Consider the following 14,946-nt stretch of genomic DNA (forward strand, 5'->3'; position numbering starts at 1 on the left):
AGAAATTTCATTTGTGACCCAATTTATGTCTCCTTTAAAACTATGGAACTTTACTTTAATCCATTTTCCTTTACAAATAATAATATTAATATAAATCAAAATGATAATATTTTAAGTGACTTATCCTGTATATATTGTAATATATGAGTATATATGTGTGTGTGTGTGCATGCGTCTGCGTGTGCGTGTGCGTGTATGTGTGAATACACATATTAAATGTATATTCCTGGAATATATTTTGTATGTAATTTGCTGTGACCTCGATTGAATATACATATTATGTTTATTCATACGATATCTTATGTATATCCATAAATGTATCTATATCAGCGTGCATCGTATGTATATACATTTGATGTATATACCTAGAATGTACATAAGATATATTTTATGTATATTTACGCTGTGATCTCGATTGAATATACGCGTTATGTTTATTCATACGACATCTTATGTATATCCATAAATATATCTACATCAGCGTGCATCGTATGTATATACATTTGATGTATATACCTAGAATGTACATAAGATATATTTTATGTATATTTACGCTGTGATCTCGATTGAATATACATGTTATGTTTATTCATACGATATCTTATGTATATCCATAAATGTATCTACATCAGCGTGCATCGTATGTATATACATTTGATGTATATACCTAGAATGTACATAAGATATATTTTATGTATATTTACGCTGTGATCTCGATTGAATATACACGTTATGTTTATTCATACGACATCTTATGTATATCCATAAATATATCTACATCAGCGTGCATCGTATGTATATACATTTGATGTATATACCTAGAATGTACATAAGATATATTTTATGTATATTTACGCTGTGATCTCGATTGAATATACATGTTATGTTTATTCATACGATATCTTATGTATATCCATAAATGTATCTACATCAGCGTGCATCGTATGTATATACATTTGATGTATATACCTAGAATGTACATAAGATATATTTTATGTATATTTACGCTGTGATCTCGATTGAATATACGCGTTATGTTTATTCATACGACATCTTATGTATATCCATAAATATACGTACATTTATGTATATTCTGTGTATGTATCCAATATGTACAGTATATTTTTTTCACATTATGTATATTCAATGTATATACATAGGATATTAAATGTTTACTGGGATGTATGTTGAATTGCACGAAAAAGTTTTATTGCATATACTGCAATAATAAAGACTACTATCAGATGATACTTTACATACTCAAGATTTGTATCGGTCGTCTGTAAGCCAAGCTTCTGCAAAACTTCGCTTACGAGCTTTTCGGGGCTTCGTCAATTCAACACACATTTTTCGTTACTTTATATTATTTGTTAAAGCGAAATATATGTACTGATCAAGAGCTAATTGCTCGAAAACGAGAGATGTTTATAGTAAAACGGTCTACAGCTGACTCGACGAATTTCGAAGACATAAATGTCAAAAACCTGTCGCTAGATTGTTATTGTGTCAAACAGCTTATTGGAGAGCTGCTTGACAAGACGAGACGCGCGGTAAAACGATCAACACGCGCAAAAAAGGTAAACACGGCTCGTTGGGAAGCCGAATATAATGATTGAAATACATTTCCCAATATACAATATTTTAAATTTTTGGTCGATTATTTTCAATATTGATCCTTTGACAATATTTTAAATATTTTGACGGAAGAAACCACCACCTTCTCGCGGTTTCCGTTGAGTAACAATATGTATGTCGTACATTAGTACAAAATAAATAGGGAATAAAAAGAATAAAATTTTAAACAATATTTATAAATTAAAATATTATTTTATTACAATTATTTCTTTAAAGATAAAAAATCTTTTTTAATAGAAAGGCGTATATATTGGCCAAGAGTGGATTTTTATATATAAAATATACTTGTTGGGCTGCGGACCGGCCCGTAACCGCCGCGGTTACTTGCCTGAATTTCGAAGCCCCGAAGGCTTCGCGGAACAATAGCTTTTTCTTGTGAATTCCGCGGGCCCCCTTGCCCCTGAGTAATCAAAGACTTAGGGCGAGGGACGGGACCTGCCGAATTTGCTTTGCGGCCGAATTCAGTCTCGTTAGAGAACGCGATCGAATTCGGGTTTAAGAGCGACATTAAAGAAAGTACGAGTGAGTGAGAAGAGAGAGAGAGAGTGTGTGTGTGATACGCGAGTGCGCTAAACCTCGAGTGCAAAATCGAGGGTCTGAACCCCCTGTGGTGCAGGGATACGCGATACCCGCGAAAGAAAACCGCATCCGAACCTCCAACCGAGCAGACTTTGAGATCGGAGAGGCGAGAACATTTTTGGTCCTTCGAGCCGGATTCGTAGACTCTGTCTAGGGTAAGTGGCCGACAGGTATCACACCCCGCATCGTGACAGCAACTATAAAGTGCAGTGCGCGCGTGATCACCTTTACAGGGTGAAGTGCAGGTCTCGCCCATCGGCGCGAGCCTTCACCGCGCCGCGCGCATCTCGCCTACAAGCGCGAGCCCTCGCCGCGTCGCGCACGTCTCGCCCATAGGCACGAGCCCACGCCGCGTCGCGCGCGTCTCGCCTACAAGCGCGAGCCCTCGCCGCGTCGCGCACGTCTCGCCCATCGGCGCGAGCCTTCACCGCGCCGCGCGCGTCTCGCCTACAAGCGCGAGCCCTCGCCGCGTCGCGCACGTCTCGCCCATTGGCGCGAGCCTTCACCGCGCCGCGCGCGTCTCGCCTACAAGCGCGAGCCCTCGCCGCGTCGCGCACGTCTCGCCCATAGGCGCGAGCCCACGCCGCGCCGCGCGCGTCTCGCCTACAAGCGCGAGTCCTCTTCGCTCCGCGCACGTCTCGTCCAGCGGCGTGAAAACTCGTCGACCCGCGCGCTTCTTGTCCACCGCGCCTACAAGTCTGATCTGCTGACTGCTCCGCAAGGGGATAACGGAGCGTGTGGTCCTTCCTAACGTTCTTCGCGATAGACCTTGCAATCAAGAAACAGATGTACACCGCCGGCCTGATCGAGAGATTTTGGGAAAACGTCACCAAAAGTGGCAAGGACAAATTAACAAGGTCCTTCCTCACGGCCCGCCTCCAGCTTCTCGAATCGTATTGGGCACGTTTCTGGGAGGTTCACGAGAACCTTTTGGGCTTCGAGGATATAGACAAGGCCGATTATATGAAGAACGACGTCTTCACCCTGACCGAGGACGGCTATGTGGCAGCAAAATCGCGCATCTCGAGTTTCCTCACTTCGTTGAAGGACACGGAATCAAGGGATGGAGAGGCAAGCTCCGTCCTCAAACAAATACAACTGCCGAAGTTCCGCGGAGATCAGCTAGCTTGGGAGGGTTTCCGTGACCTCTTCAAGTCCTTGGTTCACGACGTTACGGGTCTTGCCCCTATCCAAAAGCTGCAATATTTGAAGGCCAGTCTCACGGGAGAGGCTACGGCCGTCGTCGCCAATATGGAAATGTCGACCGAGGGGTACACGCTCGCATGGGAGGAGCTTACGACCAGGTACGACAATCGCCGTGTGCTCTTGGCAACTCACATGAGAGTGCTGCTCTCGGCGGCTCCGGTCTCGAAATCTTCTGCGGCCGAAATCAACCGCCTGATCAGCGTAGTCAACCAGGCCTCGCGGTCGTTTAAAGCGCTGGGTCGTCCGGTGAAGTATTGGGACGATGGTTCGTCCACATCCTGGTCGAGAAACTCGACTCGGCCACTCGGCTCCTGTGGGAGTCTTCGCAGTCTTCAAGTCAGGAGTTCCCGACTTTCGACGAGCTAAAGGACTTTCTCCTCACCCGAGGTCGTGCTCTGGATGCCGCCAACCCGCGAACCACAGCGACGGTCCCCTCTTCGTCTAAATCGAAGCGGGGCGGTAACAACGGCGAACTCCTCTCACACGCGACGTCTACTGACGCCCACAACAACGGACCCCTGTGCCCGTTGTGCCGTGAGCGGCATGCCTTGCGCACGTGCGCGAAGTTTAAGGACCTCTCTGCCGAACAACGCCGTGAACACGTCCGGAATAAGAAGGCGTGCTTCAATTGCCTTGGACAGGGCCACGTGGTTTCGACCTGCCCGTCGACAAATCGTTGCCGCCAATGCCGCGAGAAACACCATTCGCTACTGCATCGCGCGATCTCCGAGGGCACCTCGACGTCGAAGTCCTCTCCGGTCTCGTCCGAGACACCCTCTTCCGAGGAGATGCCTGCACTCTCAGAGGAAACCACCAAAGTAGCTGCGCTATCAATCTCTACGTCCGCCATGGTGCTCCTGGCGACCGCGATGGTTACACTGATCGGTGACTCGGGCCGAACAATTACAGTCCGAGCATTACTGGACTCAGGTTCGGAGGCGTCCTTCGTGTCCGAGCGAGTGGCGCAACACCTCAGGATACCTCGACGCCGGGTCAACATCACGGTATCGGGATTGCAGGGCGTCACCACAGGTAGAGTGACACACACTGTCTCCATACTGGTCGGCACGGCGCGATCACCGTCGCTGCGGATTGCGGTGCCCAGAGCTCTGGTCCTAGCCAAGCTCACTGCGCTCACGCCAGGTAAACAGATTCCGCGGGGCGTCTCATCTACGGAATCTCGAGCTCGCGGACCCGGACTTCGATAGACCTGCTACGGTGGACGCGGTGCTTGGGGCGGACGTCTACGGCATGCTGCTTGAAGGAGGGGTTCAGCGCGGATTGCCCGGTGAACCAGTTGCCCACTCAACAATCTTCGGCTGGGTGCTCATGGGGGCACTCTCGGACGTTTCAGCATCAAACAGTGTGGCCTCTAACCACGTGTTGGCCCTGCCCGATCTTCAAGAAGACCTTCGCCGGTTCTGGGAGCTGGAGGATCTGCCGGATGAGAGGAGGCTGACCTCAGACGAGGAGCGTTGCGAACGGCTGTTCGCGGAGACTCATCGCCGTGATCCGAATGGGAGGTACCTAGTACGCCTTCCTCGGAAGGAGACACCGTCGGCGGGAATTGGAGCCTCCCGCCGCGGTGCTTTGCAGATGCTTATTAGCACGGAGCGCCGACTGGAGCGAGACACGGCGCTCAAACGGAAGTACGAGGAATTTCTCACCTCGTACCTCTCGCTAGGGCACATGGAGCCAGTGCCCACGCAGGAGCAATGCGTCAGGGAAGCGTACTACATGCCTCATCACGCAGTAGTCAAGAGCACGGACCCGGACGGCAAAATCAGGGTCGTCTTTAACGCCTCGTTTCGGACTTCGACGGGCGTCTCCTTAAACGACGTATTGCTTCCCGGACCGAAGCTACAAGCGGACCTTTGGTTGGTGCTCTCCCGGTGGCGCCTCTTCCGATTTGCCTTCACGACGGACATCGTAAAGATGTTCAGGCAGATCCGCGTGCATCCGGACGACGCCAACCTTCAGAGGATATTATGGCGGGCGGATCCGGAACACGAAGTACGCGACTTCCGGCTCACCACCGTTACGTACGGTACGGCATCGGCGCCGTACCTCGCAATAAGGACCCTACTGCAGCTAGCACAGGACGAAGGTCATCGACATCCGCATGGGGCGGCAGTCATCCGCGCCAATACCTATGTCGACGACATACTCGCAGGGGCGGGTACAATGGAGGAGGCTCTACAGGTCCGGAAGCAGGCAATGGACCTTCTCGAGGCGGGAGACTTCCGCCTCAGCAAATGGGCGAGCTCACACTCACAGCTATGCCCGGACGGGGACCAGGCGGAGCGGCTCTTCACGGCGACCGAGGGCGTAAGTACCCTAGGCGTCATCTGGGCCCCCGCGGAAGACTCGCTGCGGCTCCGGGCGGTTCCAAGGCTGACGTCCACCAAGGATCTCACCAAGCGCTCGGTTCTGTCGGACATGGCGAAGCTCTTCGACCCGGCGGGCTGGACGGCCCCGGTGCTCGTCGCAGCCAAAGTTTTTCTTCAGGACCTCTGGATGGCCGGCTTAGAATGGGATCATAAGTTACCACCACCTTTGTACGAGCGCTGGCTCAGGTTTACATTTTCGTTGCTGGACCTGGACTACGTGAGAATTCCCCGCTGGACAGGCGTCTCCAACCGCTTGGAACTCCATGGGTTCTCGGACGCGTCGGAGAGAGCGTACGCTGCGGTGGTCTACGTGAGGAGACGCGGACTATCCAACACCTGGCAGGCGAGTCTCCTTGTCGCAAAGACCAAGGTGGCCCCAACCAAGCCAGTCTCTATACCCAGACTGGAGCTGTGCGGCGCCCTGCTAGCCGCACACCTACTGAAGAGGATAGCGACTGGCCTCGATGTCGCTGATGGTGACCTCCATGCCTGGTGCGATGCAAAGGTCGTACTAGCGTGGCTGCGCAACCACCCATCACGCTGGAAGCCATTTGTCGCAAACCGGGTGGCTGCCATTCAGGAGCTGGTGCCTGCTGAGCGGTGGCGTCACGTTCCCACGAGAGAGAACCCCGCGGACTTAGCTACCCGGGGAATCACGCCGTCCGAGCTGGCGGAACTTCGTCTCTGGTGGAGAGGCCCGCCATGGCTGGAGGATTCTGACGATTCCTGGCCAACAGAGGCGCCCGCCGACCAGGAGGAACACGAGGAGCGGCGCACCTTTGCGGTCACGGAGGATCGCCCGGATTCGGGGAACGAGCTACTCGCACGGTTCTCTTCCCTTTACAGGTTGATTCGAGTCTCAGCCTATTGCCTCAGATTCCTGCGGGACGGACCGGAGACGAGGACCCCGCACCTCTCCGCCGCCGAGTTAGGAAGCTGCCGTCTACGGTGGCTACGGATAGCCCAGCAACAGGACTACGCGAACGAGATTGAGGCCCTCACACGCGGCGATTCCCTGCCCCGCCGGTCACCACTCCGGGCACTAAGGCCTATCCTGGGCCCTGAGGGGCTAATCCGAGTCGGCGGTCGTCTTTAGCACTCGCCGCTGGCCTTTGAAGAAAAACACCCGATCGTTCTGGCCAAAACGAACCATCTCTCGCTGCTGCTCGTCCGCGACGCTCACCATCGGACCCTTCACGCCGGGCAAGCACACTGCGGTCCGCAGATGACTCGCAGTGTGCTTGCCCGGCGATATTGGATCGTCCACGCCAACACGCTGATTCGAGCCGTGATTCACGGTTGCGTGAAATGTGCGCGCTTCCGAGACGTGACTGCCCAGCAGCAAATGGGACAGCTGCCAGCCGATCGCGTGCGAGAAGCGAGACCCTTTTGGTCCACCGGTGTGGACTATGCCGGGCCGATCCAACTTCGGGCCTCGAAAGGGCGAGGGATCAGAACCACCAAGGGCTACATCTGCCTCTTCGTATGCATGGCCACAAGGGCGGTGCACCTGGAAGCAGTCTCGGACCTCTCGTCGGCTTCGTTCCTTGCTGCCTTCCGGCGCTTTGTCGCTAGACGCGGTCGCTGCACCCGACTGGCCAGCGACAATGGGACCAACTTCCGGGGGGCCGACCGGGAGCTCCGCGAGATGTTCGACTCAGCAGTAGACTTTTACCAGGAATGCCAGAAACAGCTGGCATCCGACGGAACGGAGTGGTCGTTCATTCCCCCCTCGGCCCCGCACTTCGGCGGTCTGTGGGAGGCCGGGGTCAAGTCGACGAAATACCACCTCCGAAGGGTCCTAGGAGACCACTTCCTGACGTACGAGGAGCTTTCGACACTATTGTGCCAGGTGGAGGCCTGCCTCAACTCGAGGCCCCTTCACCCGATGAGCGTTGATCCGGCAGATCTCACCGCGCTCACACCAGGGCACCTTCTACTGGGGGAGGCGCCAATCAACGTGCCTGAGCCCCCTAGCAACTCAGACGGCGTTGGACCTTCCCGACTTCGAGGGCAGCTGATAACCACCATGCGAGACCATTTCTGGTCCCGGTAGTCCAAGGAGTACCTGCTGCACCTACAGCAACTGGGCAACTGGAGAGACCGGGCGGCCAACCTCGAACCCGGAACCCTGGTCCTCATCAAGGATGAGCTACTGCCGCTAGCGAAGTGGCCTCTTGGGAGGATTCGCGAGGTGCACCCTGGAAGCGACGGATTGGTCCGCGTCGTGACGGTGGAGACAGCCTCTTCCCGTCTCACGCGGTCCATCACTAAGATATGTCCGCTTCCGGGGTTGCGAGCACCCTAGGAACGCGCGGATGCCGCCACCAGACCATACAACCGCGGCGTACGGCGGGCGGCGCAGTTCACTTCCCTCTGTTTCGTCTCATGGACGAGGCGGGCGGGATGTTGGGCTGCGGACCGGGTCCGTAACCGCCGCGGTTACTTGCCTGAATTTCGAAGCCCCGAAGGCTTCGCGGAACAACAGCTTTTTCTTGTGAATTCCGCGGGTCCCCTTGCCCCTGAGTAATCAAAGACTTAGGGCGAGGGACGGGACCTGCCGAATTTGCTTTACGGCCGAATTCAGTCTCGTTAGAGAACGCGATCGAATTCGAGTTTAAGAGCGACATTAAAGAAAGTACGAGTGAGTGAGAAGAGAGAGAGAGAGTGTGTGTGTGATACGCGAGTGCGCTAAACCTCGAGTGCAAAATCGAGGGTCTGAACCCCCTGTGGTGCAGGGATACGCGATACCCGCGAAAGAAAACCGCATCCGAACCTCCAACCGAGCAGACTTTGAAATCGGAGAGGCGAGAACAATACTTATAATTATTAATTATAATTATTACTAATTAATAATTATTTTTAATTAAAATTTTAAATATAATTTACTTAATTTATGTTTAAAATATATTAATTTTATTAATATTATTTTATAATATTAAATATATTTTTTATATTTTATATTTTCTTTTTGCATATTGGGTCGCATCGCCTACTCGCTATCGCCAGTATTCCAGATTCGCTCGAAATTCGTAGCTCTATTCTATCAAAAGAAAATAAAGGACAAAAGATATATACCTGTCCTCTTCTACATATGTTCGAAGGACAAGGGTTCTTATCTTTTCGGTGCGCTCTGCGCTGCCGACCTACCCCCTCCACTGCAAGATGGCTGTCGCGAAGTGGCTGTCGCGCGTGAAATCTTGCATCACTGAGCCACAGTACAGTGAGAGAGAAGGACGGACAACGCAAGCAGTACGAAGAACGATAAGCAAGCAGCTGAGAAACGAGTAGGATCGTTAACGTCCCAAGGACAACGCCGACCTGCGACAATCTCACGGACAATGCGTCATCACCAAGCGACGACCTGCCGTATCAAGCACGAGCACCAAGCCGCCAGCCGTTATCAGCCCAGGAGCGATCGAGTTGCATCAACAGCAGCCAAGCCGTACTGAGCGATATAGAGCGTAAAGATGCGAGCCGTAATACTGTAAGTCCGATCCTTATAATATTTCTGCGTGAATGTCGGAAGGGAACAAGACACCCCCGAAACCGATAGCGAACAAATCTTGGCTACATAGCGACTCCGCCAAACGAGCGATCCAAGCGTTACCATTAACTGTAGAAAGACTCGAGCGAGTTCGTAGAAAATTAGAGAACGAATATTCAAGCGAAAGCGAAGTCGAATTACTCGCGAACGTCATTGTTAAACGCGAGTTCCCCTTCGATAGCTTTGACGAAAACATAATAAAGGCGCGAACAGACGGTAATAACGAAAATAAAGAGGAAATTAAAATACGCGCAAGCCAAATCACTAGCAACGCGTCGCAGAAAAGCGGATGGTCAACTACGTACGATAGTAGCGATTTTGACTCTAACGAAGACAACATGTCGGTAATGCACACTCCACCAAATGGTGCAGCGGACGTATCCGTGGATGCTGTAAACCGCGAAATTGGTCGCCTACGCGAAACTATAGAGCGTGGAAACGTACATCGCGTAGAAGTCGACGTACACAGGACACCCGCCGAACATAGGACACCAGTCGATAACTACGCGAAAGAGGAAAACCCTTTGATGCGCGACGTATTACAAGGCCTACGAGACCTACGAATTGAAATGCGGACAGAAATAAATAAAATGCACGATTCGAGGTCACGCGGAGAGAGATCAGACGACAGTCGTCAAAGCTCCCGCGAACGCGCACGCAAACGGGATGTAAATAGGCACCGCGATAATCGACGACATCTCCGTGAACACCCGTAATCAAGATGCGAAAGAGAGATGCGACAGTCGGCAAGATTTACGCGAACTCACTCCCGAGCGAGACCGAAATAATCAACGTGATCACCGACTACCCTCGCAATCGAGACGCAGGAGATCGACGGAATCTACGCGAACACACACGCGAACAGGGAGCGGATAGGCGCTACAATAGGCAGATTAGATCCCGCGAACGCGCTTATGATCGAGATTCGGACGAAGAGCACGAGCCTCGTATGGCTTACGGACGAACCGAACGTGACTTACGAAATCGGCGGAATGCCTCACAACGGTACATGTCACTAAAGGAAGTGCGAATAATGATACCGGAGTTCGACGGCACAACGCGAACCCGATTACAAGAATTTTTAAACTCCTGTACGTACGCAATTAAAAATATTCACCCCGATGACGAGGAAGCGTTAATCCAAGGAATATTATTTACCAAATTACGGGGAAAAGCCATGCAAGATTTCGAGACACGAGACATTCAAACGTTCGAAGAATTGAAAGACCAACTAGAAAATTCTTATCAAAGTAAGCGGAGTACAGCGCATTTACAAATCGAGTTCAATTCGCTCAAGCAAAACTTTAACGAACCGGCACAGAGTTTCGGACAACGCGTCGACAAACTTGCCAGGAAACTATATAGCTCAATGATTGAGGGAGAAAAACGTTCGAGCACATATAAGCGTGCTATTTTAGAAACCATACAAAGCCAAGCTTTACTCAATTTCCAATTCGGGTTACGTAACGAATTGAAAATACTCGTGCGATCACAACGATACACAACACTCCAAGAAGCAATAACGGGCGCAATCGCAGAAGAAAAGCTAATAGGATCTAACACATCGCGAACGACAAATGCAAGGTAAAACCGGGCAACAACCGCGACAAGGTCAACATAAAATCACGCAATGTTATAAATGCGGAAAAACGGGACATTACGGACGCGATTGCCACAGCAGTAAATACGCGTTCCCAAGACCGGACAAGCCCCCTCGCGCAAATACCGTAGAGAAATTCTGCAATTATTGCAAAAAACGCGGACATAATCGCGACGAGTGTTGGACTCTAAATGGAAGGCCGAAAACAAATACACCGGACCGCGATAAGGGAACCGATAATAAAAAATCGCGAAGCATTAATAAAATTGAAAACCGTAAGAAACCGCAATCGCGAAAAAGAGATACCGAATCCGAGTATAGCAGTGACGAGGAAGAACGGCAAGAAGAAAAGAATAAAAAGACACGCGCGATAGAATATCAGGTGATTCACGTGCGACAGACGTCTCGTGGAGCAGCGAGCCTGAATTTAATAACTCTACCTATACGCGAAGTAAAGAACGGCAAGATTAACATGCTCTACGATTCTGGAGCTACTGTCTCAGTAGTAATACTATGAGAGTTCTAACTCAGGGGCAATGAGGGGGAGTGAGGGGCGAGGGGAACCCAGGGCGCGGGGGAATGACGTCACACGGGGAGGGGGAATGACGTCACGCGGGGAGGGGGAATGACGTCACACGGGGAGGGGGAATGACGTCACGCGGGGAGGGGGAATGACGTCACGCGGGGAGGGGGCGGCGTCCGCGGGGAGGGGGAAGCGTCCGCGGGGAGGGGGAAGCGTCCGCGATTTTGGTACCGGGTCCGCGAGGGGTCCGCGGGGAGGGGGAGGTGTCCGCGGGGAGGGGGAAGCGTCCGCGATTTTGGTACCGGGTCCGCGAGGGGTCCGCGGGGAGGGGGAGGCGTCCGCGGGGAGGGGGAAGCGTCCGCGATTTTGGTGCCGGGTCCGCGAGGGGTCCGCGGGGAGGGGGAGGCGTCCGCGAGGTTATGGTCTGCGAGGGGTCCGCGGGGAGGGGGAGGCGTCCGCGAAAGAACGCATGAAGCTTTGTTGGTGAGGGGTCTGCGGGGAGAGGGGAATCCGCAAAAGACCGCATGAAACTTTTTGGGTAAGGGGTCCGCGGGGAGAGAGGAACGCGAAGGAGAGCGCGAGGCGAACGTGAGAGAGAGATGTCGCGAGAGAGACGTTCGCGAAAGAGAGATAGCGGTAGCGAGATGATGCGGCGATGGAGAGCGCGAGGTGTTGCAGCGAGGCGTATATGCAAGAGCGAGAGAGATAGCGCGAGATGACGAGCGGTAGCGAGATGACGCGAAGGAGAGCGCGAAAGCTGATGCAGCGAAGGAGAGCGCGAGGTGCACGCGAGAGAGATATCACAAGAGCGAGAGAGAGATGTTGTGAGACGATGCGGCGATGGAGAGCGCGAGAGCTGATGCAGCGAACGAGAGCGCGAGAGAGACTTTTTTTAAATAATATTTACAGTAATTTTAATTAATAAGATTTTAATAGGAGGAAGGGGAGAGGACTTATTCTAAAATAAGTACATTTTTTTTTATATTTAAAGTAATTTTTATTTATAACTGTGTGTGTGTGTGTGTGTGTTTTACAAAATGTTTGTGTGTATGTGTATGTGTGTGTGTGTGTGAATTTAAAAATTTAAAATATTATATACATATACTTATACATATACTTATACATAAAATATATAAAGCAGCACCATGATGATCGAACCACATAGGTCGATATGATATCCCATAACGATCGACCCATGTATCACCACTTGTGGTACGAGGCGGTGCGTGAGGTGGTGGCTGCGAGGTGGTGGTGGCTGCGAGGTGATGGTGGTTGCGAGGCGGCAGGGCAGAACTCCTGCATAATAGAAATTTTTATTAAATATATCTATTTTATTAAACAATTTATTATTTTAATAATTTTTAAATGAAAAGAAATACTTACTAGGCCCATAATGGCTCCAGAACATGTTCGGGAGGATAAGGTTCCTCCCCGAACAACTGGCGAAGGCACCACACATCATCCCATTCGCCATCAGGGACCTCTTCCTCTATGTCACCCCACAGCAGATCGTTATAGTATCGATCATACTCCCGACTTATCCGCACCCACCTCGCAGCCAAAACCTCACGCACCGACTCATACCATAAGTCATGATACATGGGTCGATCGTCACGAAATATCATATCGACCCACCTGGGTCGATCGTCATGGCGCACTATTTCTTCAAAATTCATTTTAAACTTTTTAAGATACTAACGTGTCAAACGCTAAAAACTTTATGACGAACATCGCGGAGACAGACCAGCTCACGTTAAAACGAGTAGGGGATGTATGACATAATAGCTTGAACGCTTACTCGGCACATGAGATAAGAAAACAGATGGTCCGAGACAAAGATTCCATGATGAGAATAAACATATGAATAATATTTAAAATTGAAACCACCTTCGAACCTCGATCAAACATCAATCAACCTCGATCGAACATCAATCGAACCACGTTGGTACCTCGATCAACCACGTTCGAACATCGATTGAACGTCAATCAACCACATTCGAACATCGATCGAACCACCTTCGAACCTCGATCAAACATCAATCAACCTCGATCGAACCACCTTCGAACCTCGATCAAACATCAATCAACCTCGATCGAACCACCTTCGAACCTCGATCAAACATCAATCAACCTCGATCAAACATCAATCAACCTCGATCGAACCACCTTCGAACCTCGATCAAACATCAATCAACCTCGATCGAACATCAATCGAACCACGTTCGTACCTCGATCAACCACGTTCGAACATCGATTGAACGTCAATCAACCACGTTCGAACATCGATCGAACCACCTTCAAACCTCGATCAACCACGTTCGAACATCGATTGAACGTCAATTAACCACGTTCGAACCTCAATCGACTATATTTAAAAATTATAACATAAGAATGCTGTCACATGCTGAAATTAATACGAGCACGTGTGGACATATAATACTTGTATGCGTATGAGGAAAATGAGCGAACAAAGATAATATTATTTCAATATTAATTTATTCAAAAAAAGGGTGTGGCGAATCATTGTGATGATTTGACCACCAATTAAATATTTTAAATACATTTTCTAAAGCACAATTTTTTACATGTTTATCACAACGTAGGCTATAGGTAGTATCTAAGTTGTTTAATGCAGGAATATCTTCATAGTTTGCATCCAAGGTCTCAATAATGAAACCGTTTCTCGCATCATCCATTATATTGGTCAACCATTCTCGCTTTTCATGGCCTTTTACGTACACAAGAGAGGATATCTCTTCTTCTTCTTGTATCATACCAGCGATAGCTGTTGTAATCAAACGCTGAGCCATGCAGTATGGAACGCTTCCATCTTCCCATTGCAATCCATGATGATTTCGAGTCAACCATGAAGCTTGACGTCTCTCCGATTTTATGAGCACACCCCATGGTACGGGGCATGCGAAAAAATAATGTGAAACAACGAATCCTCTTCTCAGAATCGCCGCTTCCTTCACGATAAATCGTTTATTGAGAATAAATCCTTGCAGATCCACAAACGTCGGTACAACCATTTTGTTGCAAGAATGTTGGACGACTGATGCAGATTGTTAAAAATCTCAATCATTTATATTACATCGGAGGAGGGGATAATTGCTGATTATGTAATTTTATGAACTACGTTGGACAAAGGACAATATTCGACAACACGATCATGCAAGATGAGACAATATGCTGTAGTATTTGCCGGTACATCTTCCTTACATTCAAACTCTATTCTCACGTCCACGGTAGAATTTTTGACAGAATCATTTTGTCGCGAACAATCAATAACTGCGAGAGGACCGCAATGTAGAAATTTCGCGATAGTTAGTACATTCTCAATATCACACCCGTAATAAGATTTGCGAAAACGAGAGTACATATCAAACAAGAGGGCGAATCTATTTTTTTCAAAATCTAAATTTAAATCATCATAGGGATAAGATTCAGAGTTTAGATACAGCTT

General features: G+C 49.8%; 3 protein-coding genes across 3 annotated transcripts; all 3 read left to right on the forward strand.

Annotated features, from left to right (window-relative positions):
- The first annotated feature begins 3,000 nt into the window (after window positions 1–3,000).
- LOC145940223 (uncharacterized) lies at window positions 3,001–4,628 on the forward strand. Its single transcript, XM_083045137.1, has 2 exons — window positions 3,001–3,518; window positions 3,653–4,628. Exons 1-2 carry the CDS (start codon window positions 3,001–3,003, stop codon window positions 4,626–4,628), a joined length of 1,494 nt encoding a protein of 497 aa, XP_082901263.1.
- Window positions 4,629–4,671: 43 nt separating this feature from the next.
- LOC145940224 (uncharacterized) lies at window positions 4,672–6,906 on the forward strand. Its single transcript, XM_083045138.1, has one exon. It carries the CDS (start codon window positions 4,672–4,674, stop codon window positions 6,904–6,906), a length of 2,235 nt encoding a protein of 744 aa, XP_082901264.1.
- Window positions 6,907–7,035: 129 nt separating this feature from the next.
- Window positions 7,036–7,866, forward strand: LOC145940225 (uncharacterized). The gene has a single exon (XM_083045139.1). It carries the CDS (start codon window positions 7,036–7,038, stop codon window positions 7,864–7,866), a length of 831 nt encoding a protein of 276 aa, XP_082901265.1.
- Window positions 7,867–14,946: the final 7,080 nt, after the last annotated feature.

The sequence above is a fragment of the Prenolepis imparis genome, unplaced genomic scaffold, assembly GCF_030444845.1.
Source record: "Prenolepis imparis isolate NDT839.2.m4 unplaced genomic scaffold, iyPreImpa1.0 SCAF_9, whole genome shotgun sequence".
Lineage (NCBI taxonomy): Eukaryota > Metazoa > Arthropoda > Insecta > Hymenoptera > Formicidae > Prenolepis > Prenolepis imparis.